Raw genomic sequence first — 25,125 nt, 5'->3', positions numbered from 1 at the left:
TTGTGATAGCAGATTCAGGCAGCTGTATTAAGTTAATGCTACAGGAAGGAAAAACAAGACATTCTAAAAAAATATATAAATTACATTAGTAAACAGAAAACTGGACATAGGAAACATACTTTAGACAGCAGCCTGACTTCATTAAGCTGATGCGCAAACACGGTAAAAAATAAATTCACACATCTGCAATGGTGCCTCTTAACATTTTTTTTTTGTCATTTTTGTTAAAAAAAAAAAAAAAAAAAAAAACACAACTTGTACAAACCACTAAAAACCTCTTTCCCTTGGCTGGTTAAAATATTCAGTTTTCTTCTACTGAGCATGTTTTGTAGTCTTCCTGAGCAAATCATTAGTTAAAAAAAATTATAATAGTATAGTATAGTACAGGAAAACAACCACATCTACTCTTATCAAAATAAAGATCTTTCATTTGTGTCATGGGGCTTGTACACACTTACCTTCAGGTTTTGTACTAGGCACCCTTAGGTAACCTCATCTTACCTTCAACCTAACCACCCCATTTCACCCGGAAAAAACTATTTTAAAAGTTTGCAGATGGGGCTCATGTAAAACCACCCTTTCCTTTCTACAATTCAATGTTCCGTAGCTCTTCAACCAATTACAAGGCTGTAAAGCGGCCTCTCAACAATTTCACCCAAGGGAAACAATGATTTCCAGGTCTCAGGAAACCCCTGTTAAGATTAGTTAATTGGTGGTTATTAGGAAAAATAACCCTTAAATTGGTGGTGGTGGTCAGTGGGAAGAATTCCCAGTGGTGGTCAGAATGCCACCCTTAAGAGTCATACCGCTGACGGTCAAGTTCGTGTGGGACCTAAGTAGGTAGGTAGCGACACATTGGAAGTCACTTAGCCACAGCTCAAGGAACTCCTAGCCACCTCTGGAGGAACCCTAGATGAGAAAGGTTTAATGTTTAGGGGAGTATATGGCCCCAATGCAAATAACTTTTTTCTTCCCCAAAAGATTACTTCAAGCTGAGTTCCACCCAAAAGGGGAAGCTCAGCATATCTGCCTCCTGCCCCCTTCTGATGCCACATTTTGGCACCTTTTGGGGAGAGGGCATACTTGGTTTTGACAGGTACCCGCTCCCACTCCTGGCCGAGTCTGCCACGGCAAACTCAGCTGGAAGTTTGTCCCCCTTCCTCTATCCCCCAAAGCCTGCCCAATTAGAGAGCGCAGCGCGCTTTGTGCATGCGCAGTAGGAGACCGGCTGTGAAGCCGCAAGGCTTCACGGACGTTTTCCTTAGTGGACATGGCGGCTGCAGTACCCGATAGCCGGTTGAAAAATTGGCTCGGGTGAAGACATCACTGGATTCCTGGACAGGTAAGTGTCCTAACAGTAAAAGTCAATAGCTATAGTATTTGACTTTTAATTTTTTTCTGCAGGAGCCTGGAGCTCCTCTAATGACAGCAGCAAGTAAAGGTAAGAGAAAGCAGCTTAGGGTGTCTCCTTCAAAACCTGAGTATTTATTATGACTTTAGGGTTTACACGGTTTTAGGGGGGCAAGCATTGGCATTCTCTTTTAACACATATATGATGCCCTAGCGCATCTATTCTTAAAGAACATAATATACTTTAAAGAAGGCAGAAAAGAAACTGGCCACTGCCTCTTTTTGCAGTTATGAAGGTTTAGAGCATTTTGAAAGGGTGATAAAAAATGCTTCCTGTTCTATTCAAGCTCTGCCTACTGTATATCGCAGCTGCTAAGAGGTTAGACATTGTGAAAATGTAGTGTCAGAGTGACAATGAGGTAAAGCATGACAGAGAAGCCTGTCATACCCAACTTTTCCATTGGCTAATCTGCTAGCGCTATATTGGTGACAGGCAGCTTGTATGCACAAAGAACAAGGGTAGAATACAAACATGACACTTCATACACAGAAAATACTTATTAACAGATGAAAAACTGCATTTACCTCCCCAAACACCCTCCTTATACAATGGGTGTGCTTTGGAATATTATTTCTATAAAGAGTGATCAAATGCCACACTGATAGAATGCCAAAAGCCTGATATGTCAACGTAAAAGAACAAATTGCATTGTTGCACAGTATATAGCATATGCTATGCTGGAAAATGAATGAAAGCAAAAATCAACTAACCAAATCAGTTCTTATTTCAGAACCCCCCATGCCCAGGCTTAATCAAGTGGTGCATAGCATAAAAAAATGATAGTCATCTACAAGAACTTACCCCTAACTACACTGTATCTGAGCACTACAAACCAAAAAGTGCTATTTAATTTATTTTTAATATTCAAACTTGGCAAACTAATCCATGTCTGTTTTATTTTGCTGAGAAATCACATAGAAAAACACCCTCCTAGCATTTCTGGTTGTGGCCATCTTGAGTAAGGGCTGATGATTCATGTTGAACATTTTAGCTGTCCTTAGCTCAGGCATGCAAGCAGGAGAGTGTGCTTAGCTGAGAAAACCCCTCCTCCCCACCTGAAGACTCCTGGGATGTATGGCATCATTTGCTTAGGCATGAAAACTAAAGAAAAAATTGTAAAAGAACAAATAAACCTATACTTTCCTATCTATTTGCTAATGCTAGCAGCAAAAGGATTGAAAATAGTTAAGGTTGATTGAGAGAGTGAAGTTCCACTTTAAAATTCCAATAAATTGCACTAGGCACCCCATCATACATATACAGGAGCAATGTTCAGAGCACAGTAACCTATCACAACTAGATTAGCAGAGATAAGCAATCGGGGTAAAATCTTCAACAGTAATTCTCCTGATCCGGCACTATTAGTTTTAGTTTAAAAAAAAAATGGTGTGTGGTCCTTACACCCAAAAGATACCTGCCTGGCAACTAAGGACGGCCATACATGGGTCGAATTCTGAAAGAATTTTCCTTAGAAAATCGTAACTAAGAATTTTTGTATGAATTGCGCACCATTAGTGGGCCGCAGCAACGGCCGATTTTCGCGTGGCCATCGAATTTGAGTGATCGGGCATGTTGGAAAGGTTTTGAAAAACAAATTTCTAATCAATGATGGGAGAATCATGTGAGACATAAAACAAAAACTAAAATACGCATGAGCTGTGACCTGGAAGAAGATTTCTGGCCACGAAAATTTTTATCTGTAGCAACATGAGGTGAATGGTTGGTCAAATTTCGAAATCAGTGGTGGCGCCATCGCATTACAAAAAGCACAAATATTCTGATTTTTGAAAGAAAATTTGTTAGGCATTCAACCCATGTATGGCTGGCATAAGGCCATTACCCCTATCACTGAAGGTTTGCATGTGCATAGTTCACCAATACCTCTCAACCGAACTTTCAGGCCTCATGCACACTGGATGTTTTTTGATGTTTTTACAGCAGCTGTTTTTGGCTGTAGACGTTTTTTCCTCCATCATGTTATCCTGTGTGTCCATGCACACATAGGCTGTTATCAGCACTTTTGGGCAGTGGCGTTTTTGAACAGGAAAAAAAAAAAAAATACAAAACTAGTGGGTTCTGAGAGACGTTTTTCAGCTGTAAAAACGCTCTAACGCTGATAAACGTCGATAAACGCTCAAACGTCGCTCACCAGCGGTAAACGTTTTTGATCCATTGAAAAATTTTTAAAAATTTTTCTTCCAAAAAAAAAAAAAAAAAAAAAAACAAAAAACAAAAAAAGACGCTAAAATGCTAACGCGGAAAAACTCTAACACTAAAAAACGCTATTGCAAAAACTTTGAAAAACTCACTGCAAAGCTACTGACGTTCTTAGAACGTTATTTTAACTTCCAGTGTGCATGGGGCCTCAAACCATCAAGCTGGTGTCATTGATGATCACATGTGCAGCTACATGGCAACTGCAGATCACACAGAGTCCAAGATGGCAGCTTCCTTGGTTGTAAAAGAACGGGGGGGGGGGGGGTAGATGAACCAAACCGCTTACTCTAGTATTTGACCATTAAAATAAAAAAAAAATATAAAAACACTTAAACTCTTGCCTACATTACTTTTACCAATAACAAAAAATGGAAACATAAATGAATAGGGGAGGTTCTATGTCTTTACATGACTGTGACACACTAGCCATTCCATTGGAGTTCCATGTATGAAAAAATATGGCCTGCACTTCAGATGATACCATCTTTATTCTCAAGCAGGGTTTCCCAACCAGGGTACTTTGAACAATGAGTATGTTCTGCCTCTCAAAAAAGTTCCCACTGACACCATTGATCTTTTTAGTTCTCTGTAGGGCTACTTTCACATGATAGGCCCGCTCGGATCCGCCTGTCCATTTTTCAGGTGAATCCGAGCGGGCCACCGATTTACTCGTGTGGGCAAGCTGATGTCAGCGGAGATGCCATCCGATAAGATCCGCTCAAAACTGACGGATGGCGATACGTTTGCCATCTGTCCAGCGGATGGGATGAAAACGGACAGGGGGGGGGGTCTGTTTTCATACGATCTCCCATACAGGACAGCGGGGCTCTGACAGGTCCGTCCCTGCACAGTGAGTAGAGACAGACCTGTCATTCGCCGGCTCAGTGGAGATCAACAAAGCGATCTCGCGCTAAGCAGGCAGAGTCCGCCAAGCAGATCCGCCCCGTGTGACAGGGGCCCAAGGGGGTAATTCTTCTCAATGATCACAAGTGTGATGTGAATTCTTCCAACTGATCATCACACTAATGTACTGCGAGCTGTACATGTAATAATAATTAGCAAGGGTTGTCTATAGCCCAAAGAAATATTTCAAGGGTTCCTCCATGTGAAATAAAGGTTGAGAAAGGAGAGAGATGCTACAGCAATTTAAGTTTACTCCTTCCCCAAACCTAGCATTGTGACACAATCATGGTTATAAATTTCCTGACTTACATAACATTGGATCATATAACTTAATGTACATGGATTATTACCTAGTCAAGCTGCAGGCTGCACATGTACAATAAATTACACTCACTGCGTCAATCAAGATTTTACTCAGTAATTCTGTTTTTATATCCAGAGCAGATGGCAATCCTACCAGTTAAGCTCTGTACTGAATTTGAAAAGTGGAACTTCCGTTTATCCGTCTCCTCCCCACATTTGGCACCTTTCGGGGGGCGGGGGGGACCCGTTTTTGACAGGTACCATTCCCCACTTACAGGAGACGGGGCCGCAAAGTTTAGCCCCCTCCTTCACTGCTGGGTTCCCTTACCAGGAATGGTGGCGGCTGCACCCGGCAGCCGATCCGAAGATCGGCTGGGGTGCCAACATCAAGCAATCCCTGGGCAGGTAAGTGTCCATATATTAAAAGTCAGCAGCTACAGTATTTGTAGCTGCTGACTTAATTTTTCGTGGGGGGCTGGACCTCCTCTGTAAACCAAAAAAGAAACCCAGCCTGTTTTTGGACAGTGAAAAGAGAAGCAGCACACTGAAGAGCTCATCTCATAGTCTGCTTTCTCTTCCCATCCACATCTGAACTGATTGGGCTCCTTGTGCTGCTTCTTCATCACACATTCCAGTTCTGCCGTACAGCAACTGCCTGAGACTGATACCAGGTCTAATTCAGGTAATTACTCTACTTGCATTTAAGATATATTAATAACAGGGCTGCAATAATTTGTCTTTTTTTATCTGCCTGGAGTTCAACTTTAAACACTAGTAAGCAGAGAGTTGCTGTATATACATTCCCTGACAAATGTGCTCTGTTAACAGCAGGTCATTATGGAAATTTCCTTTACAGCTCATCTGTCAGGGAATGTGTACTATATATTGGAACATAACTAGTTTAAAGACAAACCAAACAAACCATTTGCCATTATTTTTAATGGCAGTGCTGTTAAGATCTGTAAAGCTGGAACACGTTTTACAATTTGTACAATCTGCTTTTGATTTATCATTAATTATGTTAAACTGGGGTTTATCTAAACACTTCATATACAACAGGTAGGCCCTTGTACTACAACGTTTATTATGAATCTTAAAAGGGGTTGCAGAAGATTTTTTTTTTTTACCTTCATACATTTTATGCATTAAAGTAAAAAACCTTCTGTGTGCAGCAGCCCCCCTAATACTTAGCCGAGCCCCCTCTTGATCCAGCGATGTCTAGGAGAGCCTTGCCTCTCCAAGGGCTTGCACTCCTGATTGGCTTTTGGCAGCGGGAGCCATTGACTCCGGCTGCTGTCAATCACAGTCAATGAGCCGACCAATCAGGAGACGGAGGGTGCGGGGCCGAGCCGCAGCTCCTCGTGTGAATGGACACAGAGCAGCGGTTCAGCTTGGGTACCCCCATAGCAAGCTGCTTGCTGTGGGGGCAACTGGCAGGAGGGAGGGGCCAGGAGTGCAGACGAGGGACTCGAGAAGGAGGAGGATCTGGGTTTCTTTGTGCAAAACCATTACACAGAGCTTGCAAGTATAACAGGGTTTTTTTTTTTTTTTTTCTTAAATAAAAAACAAGACTTTAATATTACTTTAAAGGGCATCAAACGAATAGGTATAGTCCAATTAAATATAACCCAAGTTAACTCTAGGTCAGGACTTGAGGGAAACGCATCTTCTAGAAGGGCCCTGTAGATTAAAAGGAGTTATATCGAGCTGCTGTGGGTGTAGCCTGGAAGAATACAAATACAAAGGGCTCTCCAGTCTATACATTAGTACTTGTATCAGGCTCAGCAAGCTTCTTATCTCCAACAGCAACTGGTCACTACCCAATAAATATCTAATACATCTTACATCCTGGTGCTAGGGGGATGGGGGAAGGACCTACTTTGGAACGAGCCCCATTAGACTTGCCTATCCTACCACACACGGCAGATCTTTAACCACTGTCGATTTTCAGGAGAACAAAGACTCTTCTGCATAAGACACTTCCTGAAGTGTGAATTGTCCTTTCCCCACAATGTGCTCTATGGTTCAACTTGTTGGCCCCTACACCACTACAGACCCATGCAGTGTCACAGGAGCTGGTAGATGAAACCACACTCCCAAATACTTTTCAGCCACCATCACTCTGCAAGAGTCAACCTCAGTGGCAAGGGAAGTGGTACAGGCAAGTATTAAAAGTATTAAGGTAGTTGTAAACCCTTACATATACTTAAAGAAGTGACTGGCCTCAGGTTTACAAAAGTTGAACCTGTCTATCTGAAGTCTTCTCTACAGCCGTTCAAAGTGCTGAATTTCTAAAGCTTGTCTAAGAGTTCAGAAAAAAAGGGGGCGGAGAGCTGAAATTACGCACGGCAGAGCTCAGTGAGGAGATATCAGAAAGCTGATTGGAAGGAAGAGACACAGCCCCCTCCACACAGCTCACAGAAATCAATCTGCTGGAGGTCCCTCCCGTCACTATTTTTATCTTGGCATCAGGAAAACTTGTCAGAAGTGATTTTCATGCTGATAGCAGAGGAACAACTCAGCAGACAGAAAAGGCACTCAGTGCTCTTAATTGAGACAAGTACACTATAAAGGGATATGTTTTGTTCATTTTTCATGTCTGAGGTTTACAACCACTTTAAAAGACTCTTTACAAGCTGGCCTATTTTAATACTAATAGTAATTTAACAAAAGAGTCTCCAATTCCCTCTGCTCTATACATAAAAATTAAAAAATGGGATTCAACAAATTCATTGCAATAACAGATCAGTGTATGGTTTCAAAACAGTACACTGGGTAGGAAGACATTACATACATTCTGGTTTATATAACTAGAGGAGATAGATGGTTTGCTCTGATAAAAACAGAATTTTGCAGCACAGTTGCAATTTCACTTTAAATAAAAGGTGTCATACGCAAAAGACAGGTTATTGCTGCAACATACGCACAATGTTGCATCTCTTTACCTGTACCTATAAAATACATGGCAGCCATGGCTGTTTTGATGCACCCAAGTACTTCATTGGTGTATAATAATGCTCCTAGATATAAGTGTACAAGAACCCTGCTTCTATTTCCCCCATGAGAGTATCACCTTTTAAAGCATTTTACCTGGAAGCCTTTGCTGCATATATATACTGCTATTACACGTCCGAAAGGATTACTTCACTAGACAGTGAAACATTTCGGTTAAGAATTGTAAAGCAAACCCATAAAGCAATTATTAAGAGGCAGCATTGGCCACTAAGTGCCAGAGTAAAAAGGATCACTGAAAGTTTCAACCACCTAGGCACAGGTAGCATAGCTCAAGTGAACTTAAAAAAAAAAAAGAGAAGATCTTAGAATTAAAGCCAGCAGATTGGGGCACAAAGGCAAATCATGTATATAGTACACTCATACTACCTACCACACTAGTGGGTTAATGGTATTACCTTTTAAAAAAATCACCCTGTGGGAGGAGGAGGAGGAGGAGGAGGAGGAGGAGGAGGAGGAGGAGGAGGAGGAGGAGGAGGAGAAGACCTTCCGCCAAACAGAAAGGCTAGCTACCACCATTCTGCCATCCGCACGTGCTTGCTATGGCAGGATATCCTCCTATGCACAATGCGTCATGAGAGGAAAACAGGTAAGTACACTACCTGCAAAGGTAATAGGAAAATCTTGCCAAAAATTTTGGATAGTTGTGGGAATATTTAGCTTTGTGAGGATCTTACGCCTTCCTGTGTCACCTTCCCACTACTAGACAATCACAAAAATGGTGAAGGCCTTGAATCTCTGGTTAAAACTGATCCAGGCCTCTGTTGGAGGAGTCTGTCACCACTTCTTGTCTCAAGGAAATGTTGTCACTGGCATAGGAAAAGAGTGGAAATCTCCCCAACAGGAACTTGCAAAACAAAAAAAACTGACAGCAGCTCTAATCCCTTCAACACTCTTTGAAAATACAGACCCCCTTATTTGTGGCCCTTTCATTACATAAAAGTGTGGGAAAATGTATTGAACAAAGCTACTAGATTTAATCTAAAAAGGTACGGCACTGTACTAGCACAAACTGCTAGTTCTGTTAAAAAGTGCCACTATATTAAATAGTAATTTAAAACGCTACTCCAATTTCTTATGCCTAAAACACACAACCACAACCAATCCTAAGGTTGGAGCAAAGTAAAAATTACTACATACAGAAGACTCTCTACTGATTCTGTCTCACTAATTACTCTGGCATTGCAATGACCCTAAAAATTATGTTCGGAAATGTTTCAACAGAATTCAAAAATGCATAACAAGCATGTTAGGCCTCATTCACATGGGGCTCATCAATGAGAACCCCCACATGAGGGCCATGTTTACCTGCAGGTAACCCATGTGTTCAGCACATCCTCATGCAAGCAGTCCCATTGCTGCCTATTGGGATACAGCTGCTGCTTCCTGACATCCGTACGGGTGCAAATAGACATCCCTAAACGCAGTTAATGCGAGTTCAGAAACGCGCCCGCATAGATGTCAACGTCAAACTGGGATCAGCCACTGTATCCATGCATGCGTATTACACCTGTGCATGTAAACACGGACCTCATGCAAGCTACGCATTGATATACCCGATGTGAAAGATGTTGTGTACTTTTCCCTTTTAAGCAGATGTGGCTTGTTTTTCTTCTTTTTAATATATCCCCCTTGGAAGAAATTTGCTTTCAACCATACATCAGTTTCCTGAAAAAAAAATTAAAATAAAAATAATAATTCATATATATATTTATACATGGCAGAGAGAGGAAGGTGGAGATCAGTCACATCTGATGCCTTCATAGCGTCCAGGCCAAATTTCCTCCAGTAGGTCAATGTAATGGAGATTTTCTGAAGCTTCTTTTGTCAGGTGTGGTAAAGACAGTGCTTCCAAAAGTTCACTTGCAAGGTCTGATTCCTTCTGGTGAACATGTCCTAATCACTGCTGGGTCACACATCAAGAGCTATATGGCAGGCATATCCAAACTTAAGTGCTATAAAGAAGAAAAAAAAATCTTCTAGATGTGATACAAACCAAACAGTACCAGAAGTCATAAAAGTTTGGTTGTGTTGGGAGACTGTGGCAGGAAGAATGAGGCAGTGTAGAAATATAATAAGTGAGAAAAAAAAATGTGCTATTACATCTGGTTATCACTCGTCCATGGAGAACCTGACAAAAACAGCCCAAGATCCCAGAAGGCCAAGACAAGTGCTTTAAGTGGGATTTTCTCCCTGTGGATCTCAGGTAAGATACCAAAATAACTCAGTTGGGAGTGGGATAAACTTTAACAAAAATTGTTTGTTGTGTTCAAAGTTTAAAAAAGAAGAAAAAAAAACACACAACTTTAACGGCATCTTTTAGCAGAAGGTTCACCCGTTATATGCACCTTTCAACTAATGCTCTCATTCTTATCAAAGGCCTCAAGTTTGAGACAACGCAAAGGTGAAGAGGATGAAAATCATCATGTCATGTGATTTTTCTACCATCTTGCTCTCTGGGCAGCCTGCCTTTTTTTCTCAGTAAAACAAGTTTATGTCTATGTGTGCAGTTCTTACAAAAATAAGTCTTCAGCACAGCTAGGGACCCAGCTCTGCTTTCTCTGTACAATGACCCTAAAAGTCCACTCATCCACTCAAGAAGAAAAGGGTCAGCATCAAGAGTGTAAGAGGAAGGCGGTCACAGCAGAAGAAGCTTTCCATTCCGGTGAATCTTCAGGATCTTGCCCAGACGCTGCTTAGCTGTAGCTAAACCTTTCTTGGGTCGCTTTCCTTGAGGGGAGAAAAAAAAAAAAAAAAAAAAAGTAGTACAGTTAACTGCTTATCGCAACTACTTTGTATATGCAGATGAATTATACTCTTGTATATAGCCATTTATCATTTTTCAGAACATATGGAGCCTTCATTTGGTAATAAATAATGGATCGCTCATATTTTTATCAAAAGGAAACTACACCAAAATAGTAAAAAGTAAAAAAATCTTTTTTCTACATTTAGTTGTTAAAGAGGAGTTCCAGTCTCTCCTACTTCAGTGATGGCGAACCTTGGCACCCCAGAGGTTTTGGAACTACATTTCCCATGATGCTCATGCACTCTGCAGTGTAGTTGAGCATCATGGGAAATTTAGTTCCAAAACATCTGGGGTGCCAAGGTTCGCCATCACTGATCTACTTATTAGCAATCACCACTAGGTGCCTGCACTTTAGCACAGCTATCTTTTTAGACCAGGTCAGGTTCACTTTAACATTTTCTAAGTATACCCATCACAAACTGGAGTATTTCACATTTTGTGACACACCAAAGATTCATTAGACATATGCAGACACAGTTACATGGAAATTTCTTCTGGAGCAAGGCCCTCCTCCCAACATTTACTGTACAGAGTGAAGCTTAGCCATTGCTCAGCTTCACACACCTTTCTATTGGTCATGGAGGCTGCTCATCGAATTCAAAAGGATTAATAGCAAGGCTTAACAGGTAATGCAGCAAGCTAGGTTTTCACGGAAAAAAAAAAAAAGGCAAGATTTTCATTAAAAAAACGTATGTTTATATTCCTGGATCTGGTAATCTTCCCCACACAGTTTTCACTAAAGGTAATCTGTAAACCGCTGTAACATAGATTGCAAAAAGGAGACTTTTAAAAAGGTAAAGTCAGTTACTACACAATTCAATTCGTACCCTGCACGACTTGACTTGTTGGAGAGGTAGCAGAAAGCCGTCTGTGAGAAAGGAAAACACCTGGTGCCATCGGGGTAGTGCCACGGTTCACCTGAGCCATGCCAAATATATTGGGACCAGCTGTGTATTCATGGTCAACCAGGCTGCCAGAAAAGACCTCAAGCTGAGGCTCAGGAGGTGGTGGCGGCTCAGGCTCTGATGGGAGAATTTGAGGTTCTGGTTCACTTGGAGGCTTTTTCTTGGTGGTCAGTTTTTTCTTTTGAGACCTCTGTTGCTCCTAAAAGAACAAACGTGAGAAAGTAAGGGGCACAGACACATGCAATGGTTAGTTTTTAGACCTTAGCTAAAACATGACACCTTGAGAACTTTTTACCTGCCCACAAAACTCCAAGAGCCCATTCACATCTTAGCAAGCTGATGTGTTGCGTTGTTTTTGCATGTCAACATGCAATGCATTAAGACAGTGCATTCAAATGATTGGGCTGGCAATGCACCAAAATGTCCAAAAATAAATAAAATGGGAGACTAAAACTAAAACTGGAGAGTGCAAAATTTTGTGCAGCTATGCATGGTAGCCAATCAACTTCTAACTTCAATTTGATCAATTAGGCTTTGAAAAAGAAACCTGGAAGCTGATTGGTTTCTATGCAAATTGGCACTAATTTTTGCACTCTTTTTAAAAAATCAACCCCATTGTGTTCATGTGTGTTGGGGTACAAGTGAATGCACTTACAACACCTTGCAGCATGCAGTGTGAATGGGAACTAAAAGGGCTTCAATTTGTTTGGGTCCTTTTAGATCCCTTTTCTCCAATCATAGTTACATAGTTAGTCGGTTGGAAAAAAAAAAAAAAAAAAAAAAAAAAAAACACACAACTCCATCTAGTTCGACCAAAACAAAAAAAAAAAAAAAAAAAACAATCCCATATACACAATCCTTCATCCACAGTTGATCCAGAGGAAGGCGAAAAACTCCAGGAAAGCATGATCCAATTTGCTCCAGCAAGGGAAAAAATTCCTTCCTGATCCCCCAAGAGGCAATCAGATATTTCCTGGATAAACTTTACCTATAAATGTTAGTACCCAGTTATATTACGTACATTTAGGAAAGCATCCAGGCCTTTTTTAAAGCAATCTACTGAACTTGCCAGAACCACCTCTGGGGGGAGTCTATTCCACATTTTCACATTTCTGTATTTGGAGATTAAATCTTTTTTCCTCTAGACGTAGAGTCCCTGCTTGTCCTCTGTAATGGCCTTAAAGAATAAATAACTCAACACCAGGTTCACTATATGGACCGCTTATGTAGTTGTACATGTTGATCATATCCCCCCCCCCTTAATCTCCTCTTCTCAAGAGAGAATAAATTATCTTTCCTCATATTTGAGCTCCTCCATGCCTCTTATCAGTTTGGTTGCCCTTCTCTACACTTTCTCCAGTTCTCCGATATCCTTTTTCTGAACTGGTGCCCAAAACTGAACTGCATATTCCATTTGAGGTCCTACTAATGATTTGTACTGGGGCAAAATGAGACCTCTCTGGATTCCATACCTCTCCAAATAAAAGAAAGTACTTTGCTTGCTTTGGAAACCACAGCTTGGCATTGCATGCTATTATTGAGCATATGATCTACCAAAACCCCCAGATCCTTCTCCACTATGGATCCCCCAGTTGTCCTTCCCCTAGTATGTATGATGCATGCATATTCTTAGCCCCCAAGTGCATAACTTTACATTTACAATCAGATTTTTTTTAAAAATCTGAACTTTTTATGAAATCACAATGTAGGGAAGTCCAAACTGCTAAAATAAGTTAGCAAGGCTATAAAAGCTTTTGGTTGATTTTGCAAAGTACCTGCTGAGAAAGTCTTGCTGCTGCCACAGCCAGTCCTGTCTCAACTGAGGCCACGCGAGTTCCTTCTCGAACTGGACGGGCTTGTTTTGGGAGTGTTGGAGTGACACGTGCTGAAACAGACAAAGTAATTTATTACATTTCTGTCACAATCATTACCTTCAACATCAAAATGATTTTTCTCATGGTTTACAAAAAGGGACAAAGCACTGAGGAATATGGTTTGCCTGGAGCTGCATGTATATTCTAATCAAATCTAAGAAGAAAATGAGACACATGCATGGTTATTCTCCCTCCACCTCCAAATACTATTCATACACTACCAACAGACCAAAGAACTAAAAAAAAAAATGGGCAAAGGAAAAATAAAATAAAAATAAAACAATAGTATGTGTTAGAGCAGTGTTTCTCAACTCCAGTCCTCAAGGCGCACCAACAGGTCATGTTTTCAGGATTTCCACTATTTTGCACAGGTGATTTGATCAGTTTTCACTGCCTTAGTAATTACCACAGCCATTTCATCTGAGAGAAATCCTGAAAACATGACCTGTTGGTGCGCCTTGAGGACTGGAGTTGAGAAACACTGTGTTAGAGAATGGCTAATTACAGGATTAATTACAATTAATTATCAATTACAGGATTCTTACACCAATGTTGAGATTTTTGACCGATAGCAGCTAGTTCAAAGCCCAAAAAAAGTATTTGTTTTCATAAAAAGCTACAGGTTAAATGCAAGCCCAATAAGGCCCCTTTCAGACAGGTTGTCAAGCTGATCCACCTGCTCAGTGGGGGATCTCTCTGCTGAGCAGGTGGATGACAGGTCTGCTGTCTTCTGTGGGGTAGTCAGATAGAAAGGGACCACCTGTTCGACTCAATCTGTCATCCCATTTAATCCGCCTGATGGATGGGGAACAGGTCCCCATCTCTCTGTTTTAAGGGACAGGATCGGAGAGCTATGGATGGTCAGACCAGGTCCACCTGAAAAACTGACAGGCTTGCCCGAATGGTCCATCAGTGTGAAAGGGGCCTTAGAACCATAGCCAGTGTTCCCCTACTCTCTAACATCTGTGACCTACCACTTCACCACAGGAGGACCTTAGTATTCAAAGTAAAATTATACCAAGTGTCAAACAGGAAGACGGAGGCTGTGAGTGCAGGGCATCATGTGCTAACACTCGCAGTGTAAGGAGTGCATAAATCATACATGACATCAGCGCTGCTTTCTGCTCAATGTAGACTGCCCACCTCCAGAGGAGGATCCAAAAAGGACCCTGCGCATCACGTAACTATCCTGAAGACTTAAAAAAAAAAAAAAAAAATGCATTGCAGGGGTCTTTGTCTGAAGTTGGTTTTTAAAAAGAGCATTGTGATTTGTGTTAATAATGGGTTTGTTTTATTTCACCCACCAACTATCTGTGATTCATTCCGTAATTACAAAATACATAAAACTGATTGTGGTGAAAAGGACACCAAAATCTACAGTATAAGGAAGGTGAACATTTATAGTACCTTTTGGATTCCATGGAGCATCATCGGTCTGCTTCTTTTTTTTGGGACGTGACCTTAGTGCTGGGTCGTCATCATCAGATTCCAGAGATGGGTAAACTGAAATGCATAACAGAAAAGTAATCAAACTAACTATGACTGGTATAGGTGGATAGATGTTCAAAAACAATAGCGAACAAGAGAATGAGATGTTTTAGAAGAATGTCTGATGGAAATGTGAATGTAGCACTGGACTGATAAAAAGTGAGGATTGGTTCTGACAGATCTACAGTGGAGTGCATTTGCCTTCCAGGAAGCAGATCTGTAAAGGATGTATAGCATACAGGGACCTAGCAACTAGGATTGTTCGGCAGCTGATAAACTCTAGGTTATGTACTGAGGAGCTCCTAGGTCACAAATCTAAAAAGCATTAAAGCCAAAGCATCAGCCATGAAACGAACACTCTCAAAAGGAGAGGTCAGCATGAGCCTACGCTTCTTGTGGCAGAGTCACTAAATTTCAATGATATGCATAGACATAGTACAACCATACTCACTATATTCTGAATCTTTAAAACAGGCTCCCAGTGTTTCCTGCTCATCAGTACTATCTTCGTCATCTTCACTGTCCATACTACGGTGCGCAGGTCTTTTAACCGGCCTCTTTCCTGGCCTCAGAATCACTTTGCTGTTCCCAGAGATTCCACTTGTACCATTACTTCCAGACTTGTTGCCGGCTGCAGCCTTACTACCACTTTGTGGTATACCAGATGCAGCACCACTCTCTTGTCCAGCTGCCCACCAAGCCTGAAGGCTAGCAGGGGTGCAGGAGGAAGAGGCTTGAAGGTTGGCCATGCACAGCATACCCTGAATGGCCTCCTGGGTGCTTGGAGAAGCAGGTGCTTCACTGTAAACAGAGAGAAAGTAATATAATAATCTAAAATTGAAAGGAAAATGTACAGAAAGCTAAGCTCAAACAGTAAAGGGAGCCAAGTATGATATTGAAGCAATATTTTAAAAAGTTTGGCCTGTAAGTCATCTACTAAAGTGATCAGGGTGGCTGCAAAGCCACTAAATCTCTCTACAAAATCAAAGTATGTGCCCACCCCTCCTTATTGCCACACCTTAGACTAGGAAACAGCGATTTGTCCTTGTTGCTGGTCTGATAACCAGCGTTTGCACTCTAGATGGAAAGCAGGGAGATTGGGACTTGGTCTTTTGTTCACCGATTCACTTCCTGCTTTGCATAGATCCAGAATTGTTCAGTAATGAGCACTTATGGGTTTAAAGCAATTATGTCACCAAAAAGAATTGATAAAACCTTTGTTACCAGAAAAGAACAAAATCTGTAAATAAATCCTAAACACGTTCATGAGCTCTCATAGTCTGAAGTTCTTTGGGAAATCAACACAGGAGTGTTGAATTCCTGGGTCCCCTGCAGCTCCTCCTGCTGACCTCAGTGCCACTGCAAAAACATAGCAGTGATGTGGAGGTCAGAATAAAAAAGCGAGAGCTGTGGGGAACCCAGGAGATCAAAATTCCCAGAGAACTGGGATTGAACCATTGCTAGAGTGCATAAAGACAGGATGTGGCTGCAAAGAGGCTGCTGCCGGTCAGCAGCACTGAGATACAACAAAAATATAAAAGAAAAGAGGCAAAGACCATTTCATTTAGAAAAAAAAAAAAAAACACAAAAAACACAAACACAAAAATTACACCACAATGCAGCAATTATCCAGTTAGGAGTTGACATCCTCTTTAAAATGTGCAGAAAGAATGCACCATTAAAGAAACCCATTTTTGTTTACTTACTCTATTTCAGAGTATTCTGGGCCTCCAACCTGTCTGCTGGCTTTAAGAAGGTCCAATATACCCCCACTGCTAGCTCCAAGTTGGTCTCCATCAGCTTCTCCCATTTCTTCATCCGTGGTGTAGTCTTCCTGTTAGCAACAGATGATTTAGTGTGATGCGAGTTAACATTTCATTAAAATTAAAATTCTTGTGTATTTCACCAACCTCTACATCAAACTCTAGCTCTCCTGGTTCTCGTACTCTGTTGGGGTCTGAGCATGGCTTTGCACGTGGAAGCTTACGTGGGAATTCTGGAGAAAGCAGTGAAGTGAAAAGAAAGATTAAGGGTTAGCCCACTTAAAATTGTCATTTCATTTTTTGATATATATTTGAGAGAATTAAAACATCTTGGCAATTTCTAATATCTTTTGGGGATATTTGGTTTGACTTCCTGGGTCTGCACACCTACTAGGGGGTTCCCACTCTTCCTTAGAAAAAAGTTTAAAAATTACCACCTCTGTTGCAGCCGATCTTCACTCTGTTAAGGAGTTACAGCCATGACTGGGTTCTTCAGTATACAAAAAAGTTTTCCTACTGTACACATTAGCTCACACAACCACTATATCACTAATGTGTCTCTTCAGAGCTAGAGTATAGCAGAGAGACACAGGCATTCCTAATCAGCAGGAAATGTCAGATACTGAAGATCATAGCAGTGGCTTTAGCTCTGCAAAGAGTAAGGATAGTCTGTATAGGATACATTACTGTTAAAGGCCACCTTTTGGTGGGAAAAAAAAAAAAAAAAAAAAAAAAAAGGACATTATTCTTTTCCACAGGAGCCTACATAGCATGCACCTGCAATCAGCAGATCACAGGTGAAATGTCAGGCTCCTGCACACGCTCCCTTATGCTTGCACCTCTGTGCAGGCTTTCAGTTCCAAAGCAGAAGGGGAAATGACTGGACAAAAATCAGCTCATCAGCGCTCTCGCAGTCCATTGAGAACCACAAGCCAATTGACGCAGTGAAGACAGGACTGGTAGTTTCTTCATTCATAGATTCCTGCGGAACCCAACACAGCAATGCAATTTTTAAAATGTGCGCTGTCACAGTGGAAGGGGAAAGGGGGGGGGGGGTTCGGGTGAGCGGGGCACCAGTTGGGAAATGTTACATTTACACTGTAAATAAGGATGTAACATGTGCCAAAGGTGAACCAAGGAAGCTCGGTGGTGTCACATCACTTGAAGTACTATAGATCTACTGTCCTACAGTTTACATTTTTTCCCCATGACAGGGTCTAAGGAAAGTCTATGGTTGATGAGCATAATCTAAGGAGGGAGGGCTTTTCTACAACCTGTCTGAATACCAAACCTGGGGTAAGGTATACTCTACCCTGAATGACTTGGACTGTCAGAAAGTTATTGTGGAGTCTGGGAGAGAAGCTTCAGTTAAGGAAAGCAGTACTGAGAGAAATAAGGTGGCCACTTTTTCTGAAAATGCCAGCTGTCTCCTTATCATGCTTGCCAAGTGGCTTCAATAATCACTGACATGCATACAGATGAGAAAAAAAAAAAAAAAAAGCTTTAAAAAAAGGGATTGTAGACAATCACCTTGTAAAACAAACCATTTAGTTTAAAAAAAAAGAAACGATAGGCAAAACATGTGTATAGATATATAAAAACAAAAAAAAAAAAAAAAAAAAAAATTATATATATATATATATATATATATATATATATATATATATATATATATATATATATATTTTTTTGTTTTTATATATCTATACACATGTTTTGCCTATCGTTTCTTTTTTTTTAAACTAAATGGTTTGTTTTACAAGGTGATTGTCTACAATCCCTTTTTTAAAGCTTTTTTTTTTTTTTTTTTTTTTTCTCATCTGTATGCATGTCAGTGATTATTGAAGCCACTTGGCAAGCATGATAAGGAGACAGCTGGCATTTTCAAAATATAAAATTATATATATAATTTTTTTTTTTTCCCTTTTTTATAAGCGATCACATTCTATTTTCAGCTGCATAAGCTGGGGGAAGGAGAGGTATCAGATCAAGTCTAATCATTGGAGGAGAGTAGGTAGAGTTCCCAGCATAGCTAGAGAACTGACCACGGTGTGGTCTCCTGCTCCGTGTGGTTAGGTTTAAAAGGAAAGCAGAGGGGGACTGGCAGGAACACCAGGGATTTCACACAAAGGACATGGTACAGCAATACAAGTACACAGTTCTATGCAATGCCATGACAAAACTCATGCTCACTGAAATTATCTGCCTTAGAAATACATGAAGAACGCACATGGTAGTGACACTTAGCTCTGACCAAGTATTTAGGAGGTACTCGATTATAGTTTAGTATTAAAGTAGAACTATAAGCAAAACTCCCCCCCCCCCCCCCATTTTCAAAAGAGTAAGGGAGAGTTGTAAGCCCTGTCAGATTTTTTTTTTTTTTCATCATCTGTGTTCGATTGCAGAGATTTCCCTATACTTCCTGTCCCATAGCCAAACAGGAAGTGGGAAGAAATGCCTGCAAAGGGAATCCCTTGGGGACCCCCAGGCCCTCCAAACTAGTGTCGCCATTGGAATAAACTTCCCCTCTATTACTTTTCTGGGGACAAACCAAAATTCTGGATTTTCTTTTACTTTCAATGATAATGGTAAAAAAGGACAAAGAAGCACAATCTCCCTATGGATATAGACAATAAAAACAAGTGTTCTAATCACTGTCCAATCTTTTTAAAACAAAAAAAGTTTTGCCTTTAGTTATACTTTAATATACATGAAAAGTGTCATATGGATGCTATATATGCCTCATCTAGAAAAAAGTATTTCACTAGTTCGTACTATGCAGCTTTCTTTTCGGGGGGATAAGCTTTCGCTCCTTTCGTGGCGTCTCATCAATCTGCAAGTCGTCCTCTGAGTCCATCAGAAAAGGGTCACTAGATGACAGATCGGGATCCACTGGTTCACTTTTTACATTTTTTTTGGCAAAGGCCTGGAGCCTACCTCCAGCTCCTACATAAACCTTCTTCCCACTGCATAAAAAAATAAAAAATAAAAATCAAATCAGAAAAAAGGTAATGTTCCAAGTACTAACAAAACATTAAATGACATTCCAACATATACTATTCTGCCATTAGATAAATGTGCCAGGCCTACCATATTGTAAAATGTATGATGCTTCCATTTTAAAAAAGATATATATTTTGTATACATTTTCTTTTCAAAGTGATAGCCTTGTTTTAAAAAAAACAAACATGTCAAACTTACCTGCTATGTGCGGTGGTTTTACACAGAGCAGCCCAGATCCTCCTCTTCTCGGGTCCCTTCCTCCTGCTAAGTGCCCCCACAGCAAGCAGATTGTAATGGGGGCACTCGAGCCGAATCAGCGGCTCTGTGTCCATTCAGACACGGAACCGCGACTCAGCCCCGACCCCTCTCTCCCCTCATTGGCTCATTGACCATTGCCTGCTGCTGTGTCTCAGCAAATCAGGAGAGAGTCCCGGACATCCGAAGCTCCCGTGCAACATCAACATCGTACTGGATGGAGATGAAGCTCAGATAAGTATTAGGGAGGGCTGCTGCACACAGAAGGGGTTTTTTTATTTTATTTTTTATCTTAATGCATAGAATGCATTAGGATAAAAAAAAATTAAAAAATTCTGCCTTTAGAACCACTTTAAGATGGCCACGGCCTGCTGTAAGTTTATAAAATAACAAACTACTGCTATAAACTAACAAAACAGACCTTAGTTTACAGACTAACTTTACTAGAATACATTAAGCTTGTGTATTATAGGGGTATTTTTATTTAAGTCCTCATGCACACGGACGTTTTTACAGCTGCTTTTTTGAGCTTTTTTTGCAGCTTAAAAAGGCCTGTCTATGTTAGTCTATGGCTTCATGTCCACCTAGGCGTTTTTGAGCTGCAAGTGGCATAGGCGTTTTTAAGCTGTAAAAAAAACCCAGGACCAGTGGGTTCTGAAAGACGTTTTTCAGCTGTAAAAATGCTCTAACGCTGAAAAACGCTGAAAAACGCTCAAAAACGTCATTTACCAACGTTTTTTAGCGTTTTTGATCCATTGAAAAAAAAAAAAAAACGCTCAAAAACGCTAACGCGGAAAAACGCTCAAAAACGCTATTGCAAAAACGCTGAAAAAAGTTTAAAAAAATCACTGCAAAGATACTGGCGTTTTCATAACGTTTTTTTAACAGCCTGTGTGCATGAGGGCTTAAAAGTATAACTTCGGCCGGAACACCACTTTAAGTTTCAGATTGACAAATTGATTCTGCATTGTCAACTACCCTCAGTTTAGCAGGGTATAACTGTATAGGTTTTGTGAAGTGCAGCCAATAAAACTCAAAATGTTACGTAACTTTGGCAGCAACGCCCTTAACCACTAATCTCTCTCAGTATAGCTGATCTCAGATAAAGGCTGACGCTTCCAACAACCTTCATCTTCTCTATAGATATAAATACAGGCAGTCCCCCAGTTACGAACACCTGAGTTACGAACGACTCCTACTTACAAACGGCCTCAAATGCCAGCCACTTATGCTCCACGCTGGTCCTAGATACCTCCGAGCACCTCCGGACACATCCCACACTGCAGTACTACATTGCCAGAAGAGCCCCAGATAACATAACAAGCTCCCGGAACATCCCACATCCAAGCACAGGCGGACGTTACAATTACGAATGCAGTGTTGTGACTGGAAGTTACACTTACAAATGCAGTGTTGTAACTTACGAACAACTTCGACTTACGAACAAACCTACAGTCCCTATTGTGCTGGTAACTCGGGGACTTCCTGTAAGCTCTATGCTTTGAATCACTGAACATGAATTTTTTTTTTTTTTTTACTTTTTTAAAGTCGAAAGAATCATCCACACAGACAAAACAAAAAAATAAAAAGAACACTCACCTTAGATTTGTACCATTGGCCAAAACTAACTGCAGTTTACTCTCTGCCAATTCTGAATCCAGTAGACTGCCATCAGGCTTCTCATCAATTTCATCTAAAATATCGTCATCCACCTGGATTAAAAAAAGACCAAATAAGGTAGGGAAAAAAATGTTGATTGGGCCACACGCATTTTTATTATTACTCTTTTTTTAAGGTTAGTCAGCCCATAAAACAGTTAGGAGAGGATTTGTTAGCAACTAGATCACAGAATACCATTAGATACAGGCAGGTTATAGGGCTACTAGTACAAATTCATGAAAGTGTTCTTCTGGGCCATCTTAAAACTGCCCCCTTTCTAGCATCTATACTAAGTAACCTGTAGAAGATGCATATACTCGCTTATTTGCAGGGCGCTCCTGTCCGGTCACATGACCGGTTTCCCTGTGTCAGCCAAGAGTGGCTTTAAGGGAGAAGAGGAAGCGTCGTCAACGGATGGCCCATAGTAAACCTAAGGGTGACATTACCACTCAGGCATTCCAGCCATTGACGAGCGCCATCTCCTCTCCTCCGTAGTCGGCGCTGGCTGACACAAGGGAGATTACATGACTAGATGGAAGCGCCATGCAAATAGGAAAGTAAATGGATCTTTCTTCTACAGGTTAGTATTTGTGGTAAAATGGTGGCTGGGAGCAGTTTTAGAATTAGTGATAACCCAGATTTACACTTTAACCACTAAGCCACGTCATATGATGGCGGGACGAGGCTTCTGTTGTTCTGGGAGGACGTCATATGACGTCCTCGCCCTCCCGAGCCACTAGGGGGCTCGCGCGCGCCGCCGGCGGTGTGCGCGCATGCCTGCTGCGTCGCTCGGGACCCGGTGCGCATGCCCGGCGGCCGCGATGTCCGCCGGGCACCCGCGATTGCCGGGTAACAGAGCAGGAGCGTGGATCTGTGCATGTAAACACAGATCCACGTCCTGTCAGAGAGGAGAGGAGAGGAGACCGATGGCGTGTCCCTTGTACATAGGGACACCGATCGGTCACCTCCCCAGTCAGTCCCCTCCCCCCACAGTTAGAATCACCTCCTTAGGTCATACATTAACCCCTCGAGCACCCCCTAGTGTTAACCCCTTCCCTGCCAGTCACATTTACACAGTAATCAATGCAATTTTATAGCATTGATCGCTGTATAAATGTGAATGGTCCCATAAATGTGTCAAAAGTGTCCGATGTGTCCGCCGCAATATCGCAGTCACAATAAAAATTGCAGATCGCCGCCATTACTAGTAAAAAATAAATAAATAATTAAAATGCTATAAATCTATCCCCTATTTTGTAGACGCTATAACTTTTGCGCAAACCAATCAATATACGCTTATCGCAATTTTTTTTTACCAAAAATATGTAGAAGAATACATAATGGCCTAAACTGAGGAAAAAATTTGTTAAAAAAAAAAAAAAAAAATTGGATATTTATTATAGCAAAAAGTAAAAAATATTGTGTTTTTTCAAAATTGTCCCTCTTCTTTTGTTTATAGCGCAATAAATAAAAACCGCAGAGGTGATCAAATAACACCAAAAGAAAGCTCTATTTGTGGGGAAAAAATGATAAAAATTTCATTAGGTTGCAGTGTAACATGACCGCGCAATTGTCATTCAAAATGCGACAGCGCTGAAAACTGAAAAATGGCTTGGGCAGGAAGGGGGTGAAAGTGCCCTGTATTGAGGTGGTTAAGCATTGCATTAGTAAATAAAGAGTGCTTCCAGTTAGAGCCCTTTCACACAGGGGCTGCCTGTGCTTTAGCGATAAAGCAGCGCTTTTCGACCATTAGCAGGGCTCTTTTAACCCTAAAATGAATAAATAAAAAGAAGCCACTGTGCACAATCCAGCTGTTGCTTTTCTGTGCAAAGGCAGTGCAGCGGAAGACAGGGCTAAAAGGTATTTTACTATGTGGGCGACACTGAAGGGGGAAGCTTTAACCACTTGCTACCCAGGCCAATTCTGAAAGTTCTCTCCTACATGTAAAAATCATAATTTTTTTGCTGGAAAATTACAACCCCCAAACATTATGTTTTTTTTAGTAGAGACCCTGGAGAATAAGATGGCGGTCGCTGCAACTATATCTCACGGTATTTGCGCAGCAATTTTTCAAACGCTTTTTTTTTTTTTTTTTAAAGTTTCATGCAAAAAAAAAAAAAAAACCACACAACAACATTAGCCCAATATTTTTGTATGTGAAAGATGTTACGCCGAGTAAATAGATACCCAACATGTCACTTCAAAATTGCACGCGCATGTGGAATGGCGCCAAACTTCGGTACTTAAAAATCTCCATAAGCAACGCTTTAAAAAATTTTTTACAGGTTACATGTTTTGAGTTACAGAGAAGGTCTAGTGCTAGAATTAATGCTCTTGCACCACCGTTTGTGGCGATAACCCACATCTGTGGTTTGAATGCCATTTACATACGTGGGCACGACCTCTCCTGAACGATTTAACTTGACAGATAATAACCCATGCTTAAAAGGTCCATTTTGCCACGTTTGCAAATTTTTTTTAATAGCCAAAAATGAAAAACGCCTGTAAACGAAACGCGGCTAAACGAGAGTTATCACGTTTAGAAGCGTTTGGCTCTTGAAATGCCTCTAAACTCAGCGTTTGAACATATTTTTGCTTTCCAAAAAAGGCCTCTAAACTCAACTGCCTAGAAACGACCCTGTGTACATGTACTGATAAGATAATGATAACAAACTCAATGTTTAGAAAAAAAATGCCCAACTGCTCCTAAACATCCGTTTACCAGCAGTAGTGTACATGAGGCCTTAATTCACTTCTCCACAGAGCACAGGGGCACTTCAAAAAAATATTTTTTTTTATTGTTAATTTTACTTTTATTTTTCTATTTTTACACTTTTTTTTTTACTTTTTATCACTTTTATTCCTATTACAAGGAATTTAAACATCCCTTGTAATAGGAATATGGCATGACAGGTCCTCTTTACAGTGAAATCTGGGGTCAATAAGTCCCCAGATCTCACTTCTAGGCTGGGAAGCCTGAAATAAAAAAAAATAAAAAATAATCCTGGTTTCCCAGCCAAGGCGGCGGCATTTTTCCCATATTATCACGCCCGGCCTCCAAATGATCATAGAGACTCTTATGCCCTGTACACACGATCGGACATTCCAACAAAAAAATCCATCAGATTTTTTCCGACGGATGTTGCCTCAAACTTGTCTTGCATACACACGGTCGCACAAAGTTGGTCAGAAATTCCGAACGTCAAGAACATGGTGACGTACAACACGTACGACGAGCCGAGAAAAAATGAATTTCAATAGCCAGTGCTGCTCTTCGGCTTGATTCCGAGCATGCGTGGCACGTTGTGTGTCGGAATTGTCTACACGCAATCGGAATTTACGCAATTCAATTTTGATGTCGGAAAATTTTGCAGCCTGCTCTCAAACTTTGTGTGTTGGAAATTCCGATGGAAACTGTTCGATGGAGCCTACACACGGTCGGAATTTCCAACAAGCTCCGATCGCACATTTTCCGTCGGAAAGTCCGACCGTGTGTACAGGGCATTATCACTGGCTCTAAAAG

At 41.0% G+C, this 25,125-nt stretch overlaps 1 protein-coding gene across 1 annotated transcript in view; it reads right to left on the bottom strand.

Annotated features, from left to right (window-relative positions):
• Positions 1–25,125, bottom strand: part of PHF8 (PHD finger protein 8) — a 50,722-nt gene continuing 25,597 nt past the window's right edge. The window contains exons 14-22 of the mRNA XM_073600231.1: positions 21,543–21,655; positions 19,461–19,651; positions 16,833–16,918; positions 16,629–16,756; positions 15,374–15,723; positions 14,842–14,937; positions 13,336–13,445; positions 11,483–11,759; positions 1–10,576 (exon numbers count right to left, since the gene is read on the bottom strand). Of these exons, the coding sequence (XP_073456332.1) occupies positions 10,485–10,576; positions 11,483–11,759; positions 13,336–13,445; positions 14,842–14,937; positions 15,374–15,723; positions 16,629–16,756; positions 16,833–16,918; positions 19,461–19,651; positions 21,543–21,655 (1,443 nt within the window). The 3' untranslated portion in view covers positions 1–10,484. The remainder of the gene's footprint in view (positions 10,577–11,482; positions 11,760–13,335; positions 13,446–14,841; positions 14,938–15,373; positions 15,724–16,628; positions 16,757–16,832; positions 16,919–19,460; positions 19,652–21,542; positions 21,656–25,125) is intronic.

Source organism: Aquarana catesbeiana, linkage group LG09 (genome assembly GCF_042186555.1).
Source record: "Aquarana catesbeiana isolate 2022-GZ linkage group LG09, ASM4218655v1, whole genome shotgun sequence".
NCBI classification, from domain to species: Eukaryota; Metazoa; Chordata; class Amphibia; order Anura; family Ranidae; genus Aquarana; species Aquarana catesbeiana.
The sequence above is the reverse complement of the archived record's forward strand: the minus strand, read 5'-3'. Positions and strand labels throughout refer to the sequence as shown.